Source organism: Thamnophis elegans, chromosome 10, assembly GCF_009769535.1.
Source record: "Thamnophis elegans isolate rThaEle1 chromosome 10, rThaEle1.pri, whole genome shotgun sequence".
NCBI lineage: Eukaryota > Metazoa > Chordata > Lepidosauria > Squamata > Colubridae > Thamnophis > Thamnophis elegans.
The window spans coordinates 53,341,023-53,361,753 of NC_045550.1; the positions used below are offsets into that span (position 1 = coordinate 53,341,023).

The 20,731-nt window shown below is 36.2% G+C and overlaps 1 protein-coding gene across 4 annotated transcripts in view; it reads right to left on the reverse strand.

Moving 5' to 3' along the window:
• Positions 1-20,731, reverse strand: part of MECOM (MDS1 and EVI1 complex locus) — an 86,309-nt gene that overhangs the window by 20,731 nt on the left and 44,847 nt on the right. For 2 of the 4 annotated variants that reach the window (XM_032224797.1, XM_032224795.1), the window contains 4 exons: positions 12,631-13,993; positions 12,319-12,405; positions 9,520-9,607; positions 5,689-5,715 (listed from right to left, as the gene is read on the reverse strand). In XM_032224797.1, coding sequence (XP_032080688.1) covers positions 5,689-5,715; positions 9,520-9,607; positions 12,319-12,405; positions 12,631-13,993 — 1,565 coding nt within the window. The remainder of the gene's footprint in view (positions 1-5,688; positions 5,716-9,519; positions 9,608-12,318; positions 12,406-12,630; positions 13,994-20,731) is intronic. The other 2 variants (XM_032224799.1, XM_032224796.1) reach the window with 1 other exon arrangement.

Genomic DNA, 20,731 nt, shown 5'->3' on the forward strand with positions numbered 1-20,731 from the left:
GAGCACCATTGCCAATTTACCAAATGTCTTTCATCAAACATCATGCAAAAGGGGAAAAAAATTATCAGAGGAAAGTCAAGATACATTTACTTGTCAGGAGACAAATGGGAAAGCAGAGGGAAGCAGTGAGGGCTCAAAGCTCTGGGGTTTGATTCATAATCACTCAGCTGCTAAAACATTATCCAAAGGTGGAAGTGGACAAGGCATTTGTCAATATGAAGGGTTTTGACGGGTACCGATCGTAGGGCCAATGATGATGGCAGGTTAGGATAGGAGGTGATGCCATCCTAATAGAGCATGCTCATTATTGGCCCAGAGTTGTGTATTATCACAGCATTTTTCACTCACTCTTATTTTCCCTTCCAGAATCAATTGGAGTTAAGTTTCCCATTGCATTTTAAACCTTTCTAATTGTTAGAGAGATAACAATTTGTACTTACAAACTGATCCTTGACTTACAACCAGTTGTATAGTGATCATTTGAAGTTGCAACAACACTGAAAAGGTTACGTATGACCAATTTTGCAGTTATAACTGTTGCAGCATCCCCACAGTCACAAGATCAAAATTCAGGTGTTTAGAAACCAGCATGTATTTGTGATGGTTAAAACATTGGAGGTCATGTAATACCCATTTGTGACTTCCCAGTTTGCTTCCAAACAAAATCAGTGGGTGGATTCAAATTCATTTATCACACGTGTTCCGCGTGTTCTGAATGCGTAAAAGCATTTGGGCGGGTGGGCGGAGCCTCCCATCGCCGCTACTACTGGTTCACCCGATCCAGGCCGAACCAGGAGCAACCCAACTCTGATCAGTATGCCAGAGTTTGGAGTATAGTGTATTTGGCGTTCAATAAAAAAATAAAAGTTAATATGGGCTTCTATTTTTAGTAGAATCCCCATATTTTTCCTAATTTTCCCATTCTCCATGAGAGTGAGATATTTTAATTTTGAATGAATCCACCTTGGAATAAGATAAAAATGGATTGAAGGGCTGAAACAAACATAGAAAGATGCTAATATGGAGCTGAATCACTAATCCAATGACGTCCATCTTATCAATATCAATTATTTCCAGGGTAACAAGCAAGGATTTTCCCATCTGCATCTATAGAGTTGAACTTGATTGTTTGTATCTTGTTTCTCTCCCTTCCCTACTGCCCAGCCGAGAGCCTTTGTACCAATTTGTATTCTCTTGTGTTATTGCTGAGAATCACTAGAGCAGGATGAAAGCTATCTGGGCAGCCTTTCTTTAATCTCCTCTAGACTTGATAGAGTAGCGCTTTGCCTCACTCGAGGTCAAAGGTCATAGTTTCCCCATTGGAACAGATGTTCTCAGACAAAGAAAATCAAAGGAAGGCTGTTGAGGCAGAACTCAAGTATAGAGGGCATATCAGCAATTGAAGGGGAAGGAAACCTTACAAGATTGTCATCACTATAACAATGACAGCTCACAAAAACTCAGAACTGTTCAGAATGGGAATATCTCTATCCTTAGTTTCTAAAAACAGAAGTGCCGGCAGCTGAGCACTCCTTAAGAGATATTTCTTTTGACCAGGATTTCTGCTAGGCATTTATTTAGCATTTGTTCACAGGTTAAGGTACTTTCTCTCTGTTATTTCATCTAAGTACCAATTTAGTAGTGTCTGTCAGCTATCAATGTTCCACATAACCGATGGAAGTAATGGCTTCGCTATGTTTAAAGTGTACATAGCTATGTCTCGAATTTGAGTTAGATTATAAATGTTGCTTCAGTGTGAAAAAAATATGATGGCATTTCATTTTCATTTTGAAAGAGCTTAGGCCATTAGAGCAAAAAAAAAGAATAAATGGGATCTTTATTACAGTCACTGATTAGAATTCTAGAAATAAACAAATAAATCAACAGTTTTTATTTCAAATAAAATAAGACAATGTAAAATTGTAGGTAGGTTACTGGTTGATCAGGCCATGTCAAGTTTCACAGAGGGTGTTACAAAATTTAGCCACTTTAAGAAAGCAAGTAGTTTTATCTGACAAAAGTAACCATACATGTCGGAATTGGTTGGGTATTTCCTTAAATAGGTGAACCAAGTTTCTACTTATGTGTCACAGGTAAAGAATTACAGGATATGAGTGATTGATTCAACAGAACATTTTCCAAAAGTCACTGTCTTGTTTTGTAATAATTTATTTTACAATTTGCAATCAAGAAAAGATAGGTAGACATTTAAATGTGCTAATGTTTGGCCTCTTTAAAGTTTAAAGGTAAAAGTTGCCCTCACACATATGTGCTAGTCGTTCCTGACTCTAGGTGGCGGTGCTCATCTCCGTTTCAAAGCTGAAGAGCCATCGCTGTCTAAAGACATCTCCATGGTCATGTGGCCGGCATGACTAAATGCTGAAGGCGCACAGAATGCTGTTACCTTCTCACCAAAGATGGTCCCTATTTTACTACTAGCATTTTTACATGCTTTAGAACTGTTAGGTTGGAAGAAGCTGGGACAAGTAACGGGAACTCACTCCATTACGCGGCACTAGGGATTCGAACTGCCAACCATTCTGATCGAAAAGCTCAGCATCTTAGCCACTGAGCCACCGCATCCCACTTTAAAGTTTAGGGACAGATATTTAAATAGAACATAGATGTAATTTTTAGCTGGGCAGGACTGTGTGCCCCTCAGTCAATGAATCCTAATCTGCAGGTAGTAGTAATCATGTAAGAAGATGATTTATTTGATATTCATTTATTATACAACACATTAAATTATAGATCAGACCTCTAGTATTTACAGTAGAATTGCAGCACATAGACCACATTGAAGCTCCATTCACTATTTTTGAGGCCCCCACAGGCCACTAAGTGATGATACAGAAGTCTCAGGTTTTATTTACGAAATGGTATTTTTAGATTTACAAAAACAGTATTCTAAAGCTATTCCAGGAAGTCAACTATATAACACCTGCAAATTTCAGCCCTGTTCTCTTTAGTCATAGCATCCTATTACACACACCCTTATCACTGAGGCAAAAAAATTAAATAAAATAGAGGAATGCTGTGTATCCATAAGATAAGAAATAAGAAAAATATATACCTTTTGAAAATAGTGGTACAGCTCAAGGTTCTCTCTCTCTTCCTCCCCCCACTCTCAATAATCTCTTATGGAAATATTATTGTCCATCCACTGATTAATGGAATATCCACTAATACATATCTGGGGATTGACAACTACCCTGGTACTTTGACAAAATGGTGAAAATTATGTCTGTCAATAGATATATAGACTGAGAAGTTCGAACAAACTTCCATTTAATAATAGTCTATCTATAATTGTCACAACATGGAGACAAGCTACAAGCTGCATTTCAGTGACTTGTAAAGTCACTGTTGTATTTCTACCAAGAAACAATCTAAATAAATCTCTATTGTTAAAATAAACCACAAGACTCCCAAAGTTTGCGGACTTTAAACTGAAAGTTTTAAAAAGCAAGAAAAATTTAAGAAATAATGTAGTTACAGCAAAGAAAGTAGGTAAAAGGACTAATATCTGTGCTTGTCCTCTTTATCTCATGTATATCTCCAATATGAGTAATTGCAACAGATGATCCAAAATATCAAGAAACAAGATTCAGCCCCACTACATGTTTCTGAAATTATAGGAAACTCAGAGAAAATAATGACATTTTATCTAGCATTTTATCTTATGATTGATATATGATGGGGAAAAGGTGACAGGGAAGATTTTAATTTTCCCTCCTGCCATATTATGAAGCTATCTCTGCTCCTAATCTGTATTTAGTAATTTAAAAAAAAGTAGATATATATTATGCAGCATTACAATTTTGATTAACCAAATAATGAGTTGATTGTATCTGCACCCAAATGTTTAGAAAATGAAGTGCTCTGCATTTCTATTTCCCTTTCAATCCCTAAGAGACCATAAATAGCTGGGTGACGCAAATTCTACATGGATTCTCATTCACTCCCACTACTGAGCGCTCAAAAAAAAAACAGACATTGCTGTAATTAAGGGTAGGGAACTGTTTGTATTTATTTGGCTCTCAGAAATCAGGTTGGATACTGTCAACCTTGGACATTCATATTATAATTTATTTAAAAGACATAGAAAACCCCTGATGGACATCAAGGGCAAATAGCCTGTGAAACACAAAAATAATTTTACATTGTTTTGCAAGTTATGGTTCACACTGTATGATGCTAAGATTTTATTTATGCTCAGGCATGCTTGCATCACAAAAAGGTTGACCTTCATAATTCACGAGAAAGGAAGAAGAAACCTCTTCTTTATCAAAGAAATCAAGAAAAATTATATGTTTATTCATGCAAATAGGAGCTGACACAAGACATTAATTTGGCATTTTGTTTAGATTTTACTTTAAATTTCAAACCTGTAACCCTAACCTGCAGAGAACATATGATTGCCAATTAAGGGGTAATATGGCTAGTAGGGTTACAATGGTCTTTATAAACTGTTTTCACCGAGTTTGTCAAATAGGGATTGTATTTGAAATGCTTTTTTTCGTCTGCAATGGAGTCACCTATCTAAGGTGAGAGCCTCTGATGTTATAATTGGTAGCACATATAACCAAGGAGAGAAGCAATCTAGAGCTAAGGAGAAATTTCTTAACTGTGAGAGCAATCAACCAGTGGAATAGCTTGCTGTCAGAAGCTGTGGGTGCTCTATCATTGGAGCCTTTCAAAAACATACTAGATGATCTGAAACGGTATAGGGTCTCCTGCTCGAGCAGGGGGTTTGACTAGAAGACCTCCAAGGTTCCTTCCATCTCTGGCAAATTTTGAATTTGGCAAATTTTATAAAACTTTGTATGACAAATATTAACATAATACAAAAAAGCAGTGTTCCAATATCTCAGGGGCTGCCACAAAGTAGAGGGAGTGAATCTATTCTCTAAAGCACCTAAGGGTAGGACAGAAACAATGGGTGGAAACTAATCAAGGAGAGAAGCAACTTAGAACTAAAGAGAAATTTCCTGAGAGTTAGAACAATTAACCAGTCTAACAACTTGCCTCCAGAAGTTGTGAATGCTCCAACACTGGAGGTTTTTAAGGGGATGTTGGATAACCACTTGTCTGAAGTGATGTAGGTTTCCTGCCTGAGCAGGGGGTTGGACTAGAAGACCTCCAAGGTCTCTTCCAACTCTGTTATTCTATTCTATTCTATTCAAAATGTCGTAAAACATTTACTGTGATGACACTGACTATTTACCAATTTTTGTTAGTGAAGGCAGTACTTTAGAAACACTGTCAATGTTGAAATCTTTGAGGAATCTAGTAAGAAAAATTTGCTAGAGGTTGTGTTAAGTTGATTGCAACCAATCATCAATGGGAGTTTTCTTTTTATCTTTATACAGAGGAAAATAATATGTAAAACTCATGTAAGCAAAGAGGTTTGGATAGTTTTGTAGCTCAACAAATCTATCTGAAAAAAAATCTATGCAATAGAAAAATCTATTTCATGTACAATATTTTGTAGTAAATGTCCTTTTATTAGAACTTAGAATTATTTAAAGATTGTGTCATTTGATCAAAATTAAAACAAATCTCTGGTATTATTTAAGAGAACTAAAATCATTAATGAGGAAATTGTATGGAGCAGATTATTACTTGTGTTGTGTTATGCAATTTTGTTTACAGTATTTAAATTGAATAAATAAATAACAAACTTACCCAAGTTCTTTGATCAGGCATTTGGAACTGGGAGCAAAATAGAAACAGAAACAACAGATTATCCCTGCACTTGGATTCATTATTGCATTTAATGTTTTGTTCATGCTACAGTAAATATAACTTTCAGGTGTTAAAATTCTTTGTTTTTGATACAGGAACTAACTAACATGGTCACCCTTCTAGCAAAGGTCACTTTAGCTGTCATGCATCAACAATAACCATGATGATGGATTCTCTAAAGCAGATGATAGAAATTTGGTACACAAAAAAAGAGGATAATGGGATGAAAGAAATGAGGAAGCTATAACAAAAATGACCACTTTTAAAATCTACTTGTGATTTGAAATCTAAAGCTCATGCTTTTCTTTTAAACTCTAACCTCTCTATTCTTTTAAACTCTAACCTCTGTGTTAATGATTTTCTTTATATATATATATATATATATATATATATATATATATATATATATATATATATATATATATTTAATAAACGTTTTAGCTGTAACAGTAAAAGATATTACAAATTAAGCTAACTGTTTAGTTCTAATAATTATGGTACATAATATAAACATTGGAGCAATGGGGAGATTGTTTAGCAAAAGAATCCACCTTTATGTCTGTGAATGTGCATTATTAAATAGTACAGCTTAATATATCTTTGTATATTATCATACTATCCAAACACTGACCCTCTCTTGTTTCCTGAAATGAAAAATAAGATGTTATCTGCTCCCACCATGCAGTCATCATTCCAATTAGCTTAGAAGACACAGGATAAACTCAGTGTACTAATAGTTTTGTCTTCCCTTGGTATTCTGAATACCACAGCAAATGAAATGCTACTTGAAGCCAATGCTTCACTCTCCTTAATGGTAGAGATGGCTCTGATTAAAATAAACACTGGGAGAAATTCCCTCTTTTCAACCAGCAATAATCTCACTGTACTCACACTATAAGGAGAAAATAGACAGATGCAAACTAATTGACAATTATTATAACAATGGATAATAGAATGGTGTATTTTCTTCCATGCTTTCTGTTTGTTCCCCTTTCCCCAAATAGTCATCCAATTAGAATGAACTGATTCCCATTTTTGGTTTCTTTGTTCTTTTTTTCTTTACTGATAAACAAACCAGCAAACATAGTGTAAAAACTAATGTGTATTGCTGGTCTTTGACCATAATAAAGATTTACTTACTTACTTACTTACTTACTTACTTACTTACTTACTTACTTACTTACTTACTTACTTACTATAGTGTAAACTAGCAAATCCAGATTTGTACAGACTTATTTTCTGACATTACTTATTGTTCACCTCTATTAACTAATACATATTAAAATTTAAATTATAATCTGGAGCAGTTACATACTTTATGCTATGAGCCAACCCCCACCTCAGTCCCAATTCAACCCATCAGCAGCTTGTGACAGTTCTAACTCTAACTCTAAATGTTTTATTTGTTCACTGTATTTTATTATGCTGAGTACTAAACAGTGCAAGACTGCTTCATAGAATGTGAGTTGGAAAGAGGTAAAGCAGAAGAACAGTTATATAAAAAGCTCCAAGACCTTATGCAGAAAAAGAATGCAGGTGAATGAATACCAAAAACATGAGGAATTAGGACCAGGAGCAAGCCTGAAAACTTAATACTTAATACAGTATAATAAGTCATTTACAGAGGAAGTTATTTTATTAGCATTTGATTAGCTTCTCATGCTGTGGGGTAACTTTTTCTCAGGACAGTGGGGAATCACATGTATGTTTTATAATGTGGTAAGAAAGATTGTGAATGCTTTAAAATGAGTTTTTTCACAGTTGCTATCCTGCATAAAATCATCCTAATGGGAAAAGAAAAGGTCCAAAAGAATTTGGTTAAGAGAGGAGGCCCCAGGTCAAAACAGCTCAAGAAGATGTCCCTCTTTCATGACCTCAGCTTCATCAATGAATCAAAATTTGAAAAAAATGAACTTCAGCTTTGTTTTCTCCCACAATACTGGTAAGTTGGGCACTCTTCACATTGTTCTATTCATGTCACAGAATTCCTCATTAAGATAACCACTACTGAGATTTAATGTTCATATATATTGGGGACACCCAGACTGGAAAAGGCTGAAACTGTATAATGACCTTATGCACAGGCCCAAATACAGGCAGGATACTCTCCCTCAAAAAACAAGGAAGAAAAAAGAATCAAACTTATATATGAAAATGCCTGAGAATTCTGTGAAGCATCATTGGCCCATCAAACGAACCTGTCACTCATCCCATTTCCTACAACCATTTAAAGGACACTCTGATTTCCATGAGATTTCCTAATATACTGGAGGTTGAACTCTGATAAATAAATTGCTATCCGATACTTAGCTTATCAACCCAGACAGAATGTCTTAGGGAAAATGTAATTTAATCGGTGCTATTTCCACACCAATGCCCACATCATATTGCTAGCATCACTGTTTTATTGGTACAAATGCAATTAGTTCATGCCTTTCTTTGATTCATACTACAGAATCCCTGTTTATGTTCAGATCAATAAAGTCTAAAGGCTGTGCAGACAATTTGTGACTGGATCAAGATCATCAGTTGACTGACACAATCTAGCTATTATAACACATTAATTCACACATTTCTCTAGGCTGTGATTGGCTGGTTTTGTGCAGCACATCAAGCACAACTGGATACACACTAATGCAAAATCAAACACAATGTGTCATGGCTTACATTTAATTGTCACACTTAAATGTCTATGTTACTGCATTATTCATTTGTCAAAATTATGATTGAAGCAGCAAGAGTTTTTATATGCAATATTTTTCTACAAACAGTACAAAACAGGCAAAATACAAAATGGGACTTTGGCAATTATAGAAATGAGAGGAAAGAGAAATACCTATAAAGAATCCTTCATTTTATCTATATTATGCTACCTTTCTCAAAGCATTGGTTACTGAACATTTCAAATTCATTTAATTAAAATTCATTTAATTCAATGGTTATTGACCGACTTCAGTCTCATAACCATGGCTCTGATTCTAAATCTTTAAAAAATCTAATTCTTTTGTTAGGCTGCTACATTAATGCAGTCCAGAAGTAGCCATATCAACCTAATCAGACAAAAAGGGACAAATTTACATCAATACAAGATTGTATAAGATGCACAAGAACTTACAGATAAAAGCTACATACAGTACTGTTTTTAAAAAAATGCAGACACAGAAGCAGAATAGCAGATCATAGTTTATGTCTAAACTGATGTATCTGCTGATGACAAAACTGCCTTCCAATTTTTATTCCTTAGAAAGTGCAACAACATCAAATACAGAATTGATTCACTATTCCAGGGTGTGAGACCTGATCTAACTCTGCAAAATCTTAGGAGGTGCAAACAGAGCATGGTATAGATTCTGAACCTTAAAGATTTTAGGACGGTTGCAGTAATATTTAAAGGTTGGCTAATGACTAATGTGGTTTTGAATTTTTCTTCTTATAATTTTTTGTCCAACAAAATACATATTTGGGTACAGCCTAAATGCCAGGGTATTTTAGAGAGAACAGCTGCTATTTAGCCATATCACGACATGGAGTACACGCTGGCATTTGACAGTTGTCTAAATTATGTTTGTAACCTTCCTGCAAAAACATCATGCAGATTAAAACAATGCTACATGAAAAGGTTTTATTTGTCTCGCGTCACTAAAAAATGCCTTTTAGGAAATCTGACCTTGACTAAAATTCCAGTTGTTCCTGTGCACCTGCGCCTGTGAATCAACATGTTTGTTTACAATCTTAATACTTCAATAATATTTTTTTAAAAAAATTACTTACTTGTGGATGAAATAAAAACCCTGGAGATGGTCTCAAATACTTTTCCTTTAAAGCTTCAAGTGGATCAGTTAACTTTCTTTTCTCTACTCTGCAAACATTAAAATGAGAATGATCTTGTCATGATTCAATCAAGATGGATAAATATTGGATGACAGACCAGATTTTTTTTAGTGCCGCAGATGAAAGATAAAGAGGAATATTTTTTTGTCAACACAGGTCTATTGCAGGTAGTTCTTGACTTAGGACCACCATTTCTGTTGCTAAGTAAGGCAGTTGTTAAATTGCACCATTTTTTTTAACCTTTTTTGCCAAGTTGTTAAGCAAATCACTACAGTTAAGTGAATCATGAGATCTTTAAACAAATCCAGTTCCCTCATTGACTTTGCCTGCTGAAAGCCAGCTGGAAAGGCTATAAATAGTGATCAAATGAGCTTAGGACAGTGTAACTGTCATAAATACATGCCTGTTGCCAAGGGCCCAAATTTTGATCACGTGACAGTATGAAACCTGTTATAAGTCTCTTTTTTTAATGCTGTTGTAACTTTAATAAATGGTTGTTTGTAAGTCGAGGACTACCTATATAACAAATAAATGTACTGTATAGTGAGCATCCTATAAACCAGCCTCTGGTTCTCCAACCAGGTTGGAGAAGGCTGCTTTAATTTACACTGAAATTTTGACACCTGCAATTTTATATATACATATAAGAAATTGGAACTGAGCATAATTTAAAGATGGCAATTATACTATAAAATTATAGGACTGGGGAGGATGCTTTTAATGTGAAATAACCTTCATAACTGAAACCAAAAGAAAACTAGATTGATCCCTTATTTTTATCATCATCATCACCACCACACCTAATTCTGAAATGCTCAGAGTATTCTGAATAAAGACTCAACCATCAGTCATATTGTTTTCCTCCAAACAAAACGATTAATTCACCACACAGTTCCAAGCTTTGCTAATCATTTACAGAGTAAGAAAAAAAATAATGTTGCCAGATTTTGATTACAGTTAAATGATTAAAAATTAAACACTACTGTAACCAACACCTACAAATGCTATGTTACAGAAATAAAGAGACTGATGGAAGAAACATAACTAATTTCACCGGCATGCTATTTATAAATTAGGTCTGAATTCCCTGAATAAATATCTAACAATTTGAAAATAACCATCTGAGATACTGTATCCTTATCCATAATTTCAGGTTAAAGTGAAGATAGATAGATAGATAGATAGATAGATAGATAGATAGATAGATAGATAGATAGATAGATAGATAGATAGATAGATAGATAGATGATGGATGGATGGATGGATGGAGATAGAGAGATATAGATAGATATAAAGACACAGACAGACAGACAGACAGACAGAGATAAATGATGGATGGATGATGGATGGATGGAGAAACTAAACCATTCCAACAAATCATGCAGTATACAACCTTCTCTGATTTTTAAAGATCATTAGAAGTTATTGTCATTGCACTAAGGTCCACATGAAGACCTCTCAAACTGTAATCCTTTGCATTAGAAATCAGCTTCTTCATTTGCTGCTTCCTTTGGGTTATGAAGGAAGAACCGAGAGTGTTGTCTGCTTATTTACTGAGGACCATCAAGCAAGTGAAAGCAGGTTGAAGAAAAAATGGGGAGCAGGAGTGGGTAATCCACTCCACTGATAGTAATCTGCAGAAGGCCTTCCAGATATAGAGGTAATATTTGAATAGCTTACAACCTTTGCTTTACTTCTTAAAGTATACGAGGATGTGCCAAATGTCTATGGAGAATCAGTCATCCATTTTGAGGCAATTAGGATGTGCTAGCACATTATTTGGAAACCAACTAATACCTTTCAGATTTATTTTTACTCCCTTCTCTCTAGATCACTGTTTTTCCTCTTTTGTTCATTAATATGTATATATGCAAAATTGAGACAAATACATATATATTTTTCATGAATAGATCCCCATTTTTTTAATGGGATACATGCCCACGACCTATCCAGTTTGATTTCTTATTTAGGTAGGAAGTTAGGAAGTACGTATATCTATTCAACCTTTGCAATAGCAAACCTAGAAGGACAAAATTCATTTTGTTGTATGAGAAAAAGCATTAAAAAATTGAAAACATTTAAATTCTACATTGGAAATCAGGAAAAACTCTAAACTGTGATATCAGTTGAATCTTTCTGCAGGTGCTTGAGGAAATTTCCCCACTTTCTACGCTTCTTATGCTTCGGAAGAGTAACTCCCAGAATTGCTAGCCATTATGGGCAGAGGGAATTCTGACAGTTGTGGTTCCAAATCATCCAAACAGCATAATGTTGGAGAAGAATGTCCAATAGGATGGATGGGAGAAAGGGAGGGAAAGAGGAAGGGAGTGAGATAAAGAAAGAGAAAGAGTAGATAATATAACTGAATCCTAAACAGTTGAATAAATGAAAAGTTCACAATTTTTAAAAAAACGACCTGTAAGGTATATGCATATTTTTGAGATATAGTCAGCACTACATAAATTGACTCAGTTTATAAGTAAAATCCCTTTGTTAATAATTTTAAAAGGAAATCAGAGGAAAATCCATATGTAAACAATCAGCCATTCTGTTTAGAAGATTCTGCTTTTCCTTATATATTCTTGGAGTCCAAACTGATTTTAGCACAATAAACAATATTACTATGAAATTTCATTAGAATTGTCATGCAGATTCTTCTGACATCAGCTGTATATTCTGCATAGCAGATGGGGACAAATACTTTCCAATAACTACAAACAAATAAAGACAGAATTTTACCCTTGGTTTCCACGTTGGGTTGCTATGGTACAATGTGTTTTGAGTTCTTGGGTGAAACGCCTTTGATTGCAGTGAAGGTTGACATTTCTAGTTTGCAAACAAAAGCAGAATTTGACTGCCAATTTTTAAACACATTCTTTTTCCGAAAATTATTTTTTTTTAAAAAAAAACATTAACTTGTACTAAGGTAAGAATTATCTAAGATTCATTTCATATAGCAACTATTTCCTCAATTTTATGATAATCAATCACTTGAGGCCATTTTGACAATGTGAGACTTCAGAAACCAAACAATCCTTACAAGTGGATTACCTGTAAATGGGATCCATAAAGAAAGGTGTAGGTCTTGCGTGTTGTAAGGAAATATCAGAGGATTTCCTTGATTCGAGATCCTGGTCTCCTTTCTTTCCCCCAAAAATGTGGTTCTTCCGAGGCTCGGTCTGTTTTGTGCCTGTGGCTCGAGTTCTGGTGCCCATGCTCAAGTCCAGAGGTTGGTCCTGGCTGGCCACTGATGAAACTGATGTTTTTGAAGTTACAGGAGTAAGTGGTTTCTCTTCCTTACGTTTAGTGGTAAGGTCAAAGGGAGACTCGGAAGTTCTCTTTAAAGTCTTCTTCCCTTCTCCTGGAGATTGGGGTTCCACTTTCAAAGGTAACGATCTCAAGTCTCTATCAGGGAATGGATACATTGACTGAGAGAATGCTGGAAAAAATGGGAGGGGAAACATGGAAGGGTAAGGTAAGGCTCCGACTTTTTTGTCCTGCAGCCCCACAAGTCCTGTCGAACCAAAGTATTTTTCAGCAATAGAGGCAATGGCTTTTATAGAATCATTCACAGCTCCTGACACCGCAGTTTGTTCCTCTAAAGATGGTGAGAAGGTGGAATGATTGCTGTATTCTTTCTTATTATTTACGGAAGCCAAATTCTGCAGAGAGTTTACTTTGTCTTTGAACAGTTTACCATTTTCTTTACATTTCTCTTTATCGCTTTCAATGTCACTTTCGAGATCAGAGCCAGAGGTGGTCTCCAGGTCACTCCCACTGGGGGTACTGACATCATCAAGGTCACTACTCTCTGACTGGTCACTGATCTTTTCATGTGGCCTCTCTTCAGAGGACCTTTCTGGTTGAAGCTCCAGTGGCTTATTTTCACTTAGGTTAGATGGGTGGTTATTTAGTGCCTTCAGAATCTCCTGGGTAGCTGGCAATGTCTGAGGATGTGTCATGAGGGGACTTTGATTTTTGATTGTTTGATCTGTGCTTGGAAGTCCTTTAACAGGAGAACTAGCAGGTATCAAAGGTGGCCTGTGATACAAGCCTGAAGGAAACAGGCCAGGGAAGCTAAAAGAAAATCCAGGAGCTGTTGGAAAGGTAAGACCAGCAGGATGTCTATTGGCGCCAAAATAGTCAGAAAGGCCTGGATTTGCATGAGTCATATTAACCATGGAAGATTTATCCATAGCTGGGGTTCCAGGAAGTGATATGCCTTGGCCAAAAAATCCTCCTGCAGCAAAATGGTTCTTGCCCTCACAAAACCTCCTGTGCTTATTTAAGGAAGACGTAGTGCTGAACATTTGTCCACAGTCTTTGCACTTGATTTGGGTTCTGCAATCAGCATGCATACGCTTATGACGGCAAAGGTTTGAAAACTGAGTATAGGATTTATGGCAGACCTCACCTGTGTGTAAACAACAACAACAACATCATATCTCAGGATCGATGGTAATTTTACTCTTCCCCTTCACACAGACATTCTTAATCCCATCCCTCTGCTTTTACCTCAGCATCTGAAAAGGTTTTAAACTTCCAGAGATCACTAGAGCTCAATCCTACCCTTGCTTATTCAGAACTAAGACCATTTATGGAATTTGTTACCTACATGCAAGGACAGCTATTGCAGTATTTGGGCTGTAATTTTAGAGCGTTGTCTATGTAAAAAAATCCACTAAGCTCAAGGTATGAATAAACATATATAAAGTTGTGCTATTAGTAATACTCGGTAGATTAATTTAACAGCAGATAACCTATCAAAACTAGTCCCAAACTCCAAAAAGGAAGAATATGGTTAGGATAAATACAGCGAAAAGCATAATAAAACATCAACTCCAATAAAGTGATTGTATTCACAGTTATTGATTTGCAGAAAAATCTCCGCAAACTGTAACCTGGTGCAATCTGGTTATGGCTTCTTTAGATATACATATACATGTGTATGTGTGTGTGTGTGTGTGTATACGTATATGTCTTGACCAAGACATACAGTAGTTGCAGAACAGGATTTTATTTTTATCCATGATTGCAGGTTGCATAAATGGCTCTATTATTTGACCCATTAATCTAAATATGCAATGAAGCTGTTTTTTACCCATGATGCATAGTTCTATTATTTGCCCCATTCATTTGCATATACAATGAATCTGATTTTTACCCATGAAAATAGGAATCTGCCTGTCATCCTCCCACCAGTACATATAATTATTATACCACTGCTTCAGTTATCCAATATAAACACTATCTTACATGATCAAGAAATATATATTAATGTACATTGTAACGTTAGAAGATTTGCTGTGCTCATGTACCAAAACTAATTTTTAGAACACCAGGAAATATGAATGGTTAATAACCCTGAAACTTGGACTTGGCTTCAAAATCAGTTTTAAACAATGCCAGCAAGATTTTCACATGATATTGTAACATGGAATTATATTGTTCAGGGTGTTAGTGATTCTACTTTTCTCCTCTTGGCTTCTGTCCTTCCCCCAATACTTAGCTAACCCTCTGTCGCTACTCAGATTGCTCAGTTTGAATTGGACCTGTTCTTCTTTATTTATATTTTATTTTTTTCCCTATGTATCCCAAATCTGGCACAGTGTCCTTCTAGTGCATGGAGGGCAGCAATGTGACCAAACGCAAACAAGGACAACATTTAGAAAGGGCCTTTCATTTCATCTAGCATTAAACCAAATATAATGCAGATCAGTGAACAATTTTCTGGAATAAAGGAACGGGATCTTTGTCCTGTGAGTTGTTACTCTCCAGAGACTACTGATGAATAGCCATAGCATTAGCACTTAAGACTTATATACCATTCCACATTGCTTTATAGCATTTTCTGGGCAGTTTCCAATCTCAGCATATTTCCTCCAGCAACCCGGGTCTACATTTTACTGATCTCAAAAGGATGGAAGGCTGAGTCAACCTTGAGCCCCATTAGGACTGAACTCCTGGCTGCGGGCAGAATTTGCCTGCAATACTGCATTCTAACCACTGCACAACCAGGGCTCAAGCTGGAAAGCAAGGGAATTCAGGTTGCAATGTTATGCCTACTTACACAGGAGTAAGCCTTACGCGACTCAATGAACGGCACTTCTTAGGATTGTACTGTCACCATCTCGGCCTCAGAAGCTGGGAGAATTTTTTTCCTTTGATATTAAAATCCAACAACTTCCAGCAAAGAAGAACTGGGCAGAGCAAATTTTTAGCAAACTGCCTACATTAGAGGCTCTTGCCCTTCACACATCAAAGCCACATAACAATGCACATTGTGCGTTCCAAGACGCTCTTAACAATTATTTTTGTGGTTTCAGTCAGACTGACATAATTTACAATGGCTCTATTTTAAGCCTGTAAAGGAAACTGAATTGAATGTATCTCATCCTGAACTCTTGGTTCCCATGAACTATAATCACGTCCTCTCACTTCCACTCACCACCGATGCAGATATTAACCTTCCTGCTCTTATAATGCTTACCCTTGAGAACCTGCCTGCTTGTTGTCTGTCTTAAATGTTTATCCGTAGAGCTATCTGTTCCCATCATAACAAGAAAGATATCTATTGTTTGAGAAACTCCCGATTCCACCTGTCTGGCTCAGATGGGCTGCCTTGGCAATCCACATCAGGCAACAACCACAGCAACAATTGCAAATTGGCTGCAGGCCAACAAAAATGTACAATTCAGGAAAAATGCTATTCCGATTTGTCAGGCCAGTGTTCCTGTATTATATCTTTCATTCATGAGGAATGCTCTAATTAAAGAGTGCTTTCTTAAATCTTATTTGCATGAAGACTGTGAAACAAGGAGAGATGTTTCTTTTACTCTGGAAAAAAAAACATCATCGTGGCAAAAGTTCTGGAATTTATCTTAAATTAAATTTGTTGGACCAGTGAGTTTACATTGATTGCTTTGGAAACCTAGTGCCCAGCATACTTTACACAAATGGCCTTCCATTAGGAATAGTAACCTGAACTGTCAATTCAAGATTGCAATTGCTTTTTATGGCACTAATTCAGGCATATAAATAAACACATTTGTCTACAGGCACTTACACTACTGAAATTAGGTAGATCTCAGCCAGGGTTATTTGTGCACTGGATTCCCACTATATTCTGATTTCCTTACTTATTACCCTTCTAATTTAAAGAGCCAGTGTTAATTTACATACAAAAAATCATTAAGAGCATGTAAATATGTAATTGCCTTTAAACCCAACAATGGGGGATAAGCCTAGAACTAACTGTAGCAATGTAACTTGTTCCAGTAAATAGTCCTAACAACTTCCACAGGAAGAGAAAATCAATTAGTAACACAAGTATTGCTACATTTATGGCCTTAAAGTCTGTTGCCCAATTAGCAGTTCACTGATGTGAGAGGAAAAGAATGGGGCCTTTTAGAGCTTCCATGAGTAATCTCCAATTGTTCCATATAAACAATGAAGGAAGCTTCTGATAATTTGTTTTTCTACTAGTGAAAGAAAAATGATGGGAGAATTAGTATGCAATGCTACTTTGGTTGCCTATCATTCATGTTATTGTCACCTTGCATTTGAACTACTGCAATGTGCTCTACATGGGGCTATCCTTGAAGACTATTCAGAAGCTGTAGATGAAATCCAGAATCCAGCAACACAGGCAGGTATGGGCATGCCTTGGTGGACTCATATAATAGCTCTGCACTGGTTAGCAGTAGTGCTTACTATCTCCTAAAAGCCCTTCATGGCGTAGGGCCACGTTATTTGTCTCTATCTACATAAAAATGGCTCTGTGTGTGTGTATGTTCCAGCATAACTGTGGAACGTCTCAAGCAATTTCAACAAACTTGGTACACAGAGGACTTACTCTCTGGAAACAAATACTGTGGGGAGGTAAGACACCCATATCACCCTTCGGTGGGTGTGTTCTGTTAAGATACAGCCTGTATCTGTTAAAATGGCTTCTACTGTACCGTGCAGTGGAGTTGCCATGGTAACGGCTTCACAGTACTCCATAAGAGAAAATCCAACATTAGAAATTATATTTGATCTGAACATTTTCTCCCTATAAATAAATGCCCGGGCAATGCTGAGTTATTGGCTAGTAGTCATATAAAATCTCTTACTGTTGGTCTATTAGTTAAATAATGCCATCTGAGGGTACCCAGAAAATGTGGGGGGTTTGGTCATAATAATTGACTTCTGGAATGAATTCCCAACCCCCAAAGGTTCATATGATATGAGCCCAATTTGGATATTATTTAGATGAGTCATGAAGACCCAGCTCTTTTCTGAAGCCTTTGATTGTAGTGGATATCAAGTTCCTTCTGGGTTGTCTGACCTGTGAGTTGATGATTGTTTACTCCAGCTGTATTTTGCATTAGGCCATTTTTCATTTTAAATTTTGCACGTTGTATACCATTCAGAGTCATAATGGAATTGAACAACTTATAAATAAAATAATAACATGCCTGCTGTCCAACAGCACCTCATGGCTCACAAATATATGTTGCGTATCTTCGAACATTTTTTTGTATGCTACATTGAAATGGGTGGGATAGCAAAAATGAGTAGGGTGAAGAAGTAGCTATATGAGCTCATTCTTACCCTACCAGCGTGTTCTCCTAAATTTCTCCACAATGCTTGTACAGAACATTCTGGAAGTAGAAATTCATACGTCTGGAAAGTTGGTTGCTTCTTTGTTTACTTCATATTTTAGACACTTCTTCTCTAACAATTGTCCCAATCCATACTTCACTGCCTTTACTGCCTATCATGAAATGAGAGAGCCTGATATATAATTTATTTATATCAATGAAAGCGAAGAGGATAAGAAAGACCTAAAGCTCAGAACAAAGCCGAAAAATTGGTTTTAGTAAAAAGAGCTTGGGCGCCACAGATTGCCAACTTCTATAAAAGCATTAAGAATTTCTTAAATGACTCAGACCATATGTCTTAGAAGTTTACAAAGTAATGGTAATTCTTCTTTCTTTATCCTACTCTAGTAACCAGACTCTTAAAAGAAAAAAATATAAAATAATATAAATCTAAACTCTCGCAAATCAAAATAAGTCTTGAACGGGGCCATGTTTCAACTGGGAGCTATATTGGATGGAAATGTCTCAAAGATTTGGAAAAAAAAAATAAGGGTAGAATGATAGATGTAATCAATTATCTCCTTTTCCAATTTAGTGCATAAATTCTAGTACATAAATCCCTACTGCACTTCTATTTTTGCTCTTATAATTGTACTTTCTGACATGGCCATTCGGAGATTGTTATAATCCATTAATATCAATGGGATGTTCTGATTTACTTCCTATTCTGAAAAAATCTGGTTCCATTTAGTTATAAGGCATTACTTTATAACTAAAGCCATGGACTAATTCCTATATTCAATCTATAATTTTATATTCTCCCCGAATAAACTTCTCTATTCTCTCTGCGTGGCTTTAGTTTTAATTTCCAAGTCAGTTTATTTATTGTTAATTTTTAAAAATTTAATTTAAATCGTCTTAGGGGCAAGAACTCAGCGCAAGGTAAAATTTGCATATTTTCTGTTTATTAAGCAAATGAACACAAAGTGTTGTATTTAAGGTGTTCCAGTGTATTCCACCATGTGGTTTCTATTTGAGTGAGCTGCAGAGTTTTTGAACATTGGCGGTGTGTAATTGTATTGGTGAACTGGTGCTGGGGAGCTTTGCTCCCAAGTCAGGCTAGGATGCAGTAATGAGAGACAGTTGCCATAAACAGACAGAATAGCAAGGCATACTGTGTGGCCTTTTTGTTAGGAATTAGATATCTCTATTTGAGGTGACCCTGCACCCCAGCCACAAATGCTCAGAAAATCTTGTCCTGACATGCAATCTTTAAATTCTTTTGTTCTGTAATTACATGGCAATTATTCATAATTGTACTGAGCAGTTTCCTTTCCCTTGTCCATCATCCCCTGCATTTGAAAAATCACAGCCACTCTTTTAGTTACATCAGTAGTGGCAAAGGACACATTATTGAAGGTTAAAAAAAGAAAAAGGGGGGGAGAAAGAAGTCTTTTCCAAGTGATTTAATTTGAAAAGCTTTTCTTTTCTTTTTTTAAAAAATGCAATTGGAACTGCAGGGTATAAGTGCCTCCTATATGGCTAGAAGCTATTGTTCACCTAATTATTTTATTTTTACAAATATTAAAAAGACAACCCTGTGATCTCGGGCAAGGGAACACAAATCTTTAAGCAGCAGTCATAACTGGCTCCAGTTAATTACGTTTTTGCTAGCTTAAATAAACTCGGCAGAAATAAATAAAAAAGGAACCATTTCAGGAGCAGACCAAAAACCTCAGAGGGATTCTTTTAAGCCATTAAAAATCATGTTGATATATTATTGAGACTTAAGGCTCACACAGATTTGTTCAACTGCTCCCTTGATGAATATATGGCGTATGTTCTCGTATACTAAAGAAGTGAATTCATGAGCTTCAGGAAGCTGAATGTTGGCTCTCAAGAGTTTGAACCTCAAGTCCCCATGGGTTGATCTGAAATTGCAAGTTGGCCTCTTTCTCATTTAAAAATCAGCTTCCTGTTTGACCCTACACCTTCACACAGACCGCTTTTGCATTTTCTGGCCCATCCGCACAGCATAGCCAGCCTCAAATTTTGTTAACTTAGCCTGGCTCGGAGGTTGAAAGATCTGGACATTAAGTAAAAACCACAACATGCTGTTCAACTTGATGATGGAACAAAGGAGCCAAGGCAGGGATTAGTAAGGATTCACATGATTGAAAAACCAACTTAAACTTCCCCATGGTGAGATACATAAAACTCTAGAAATAAGGTTGAGTCACTTTCTTCCACATTGGATAGATCTGGGAAATTTCTCTTGATATGTTACCGCAAAACATTTTGTAATTTTCTTTTTGTTACTAAAAAAACAACCTCAAATCAAACTTGTAAGCCAATCAAACTTTTGTTACTGCTTCTTTTCAAGTCTGAATATTTCACTTCATTGACATTCCAACAATATGTAATATTTGTACAGCTCTACTGGCTGGGGAATTCTGGGAATTGAAGTCCAGACATATTAAAGTCACCAAGGTTGGGGGGGGGAACACGTCTAAAAAACTAACCTGCTAAGTCAGGGGTCTCAAACTCGATTTCTTTAATGGCTGCAT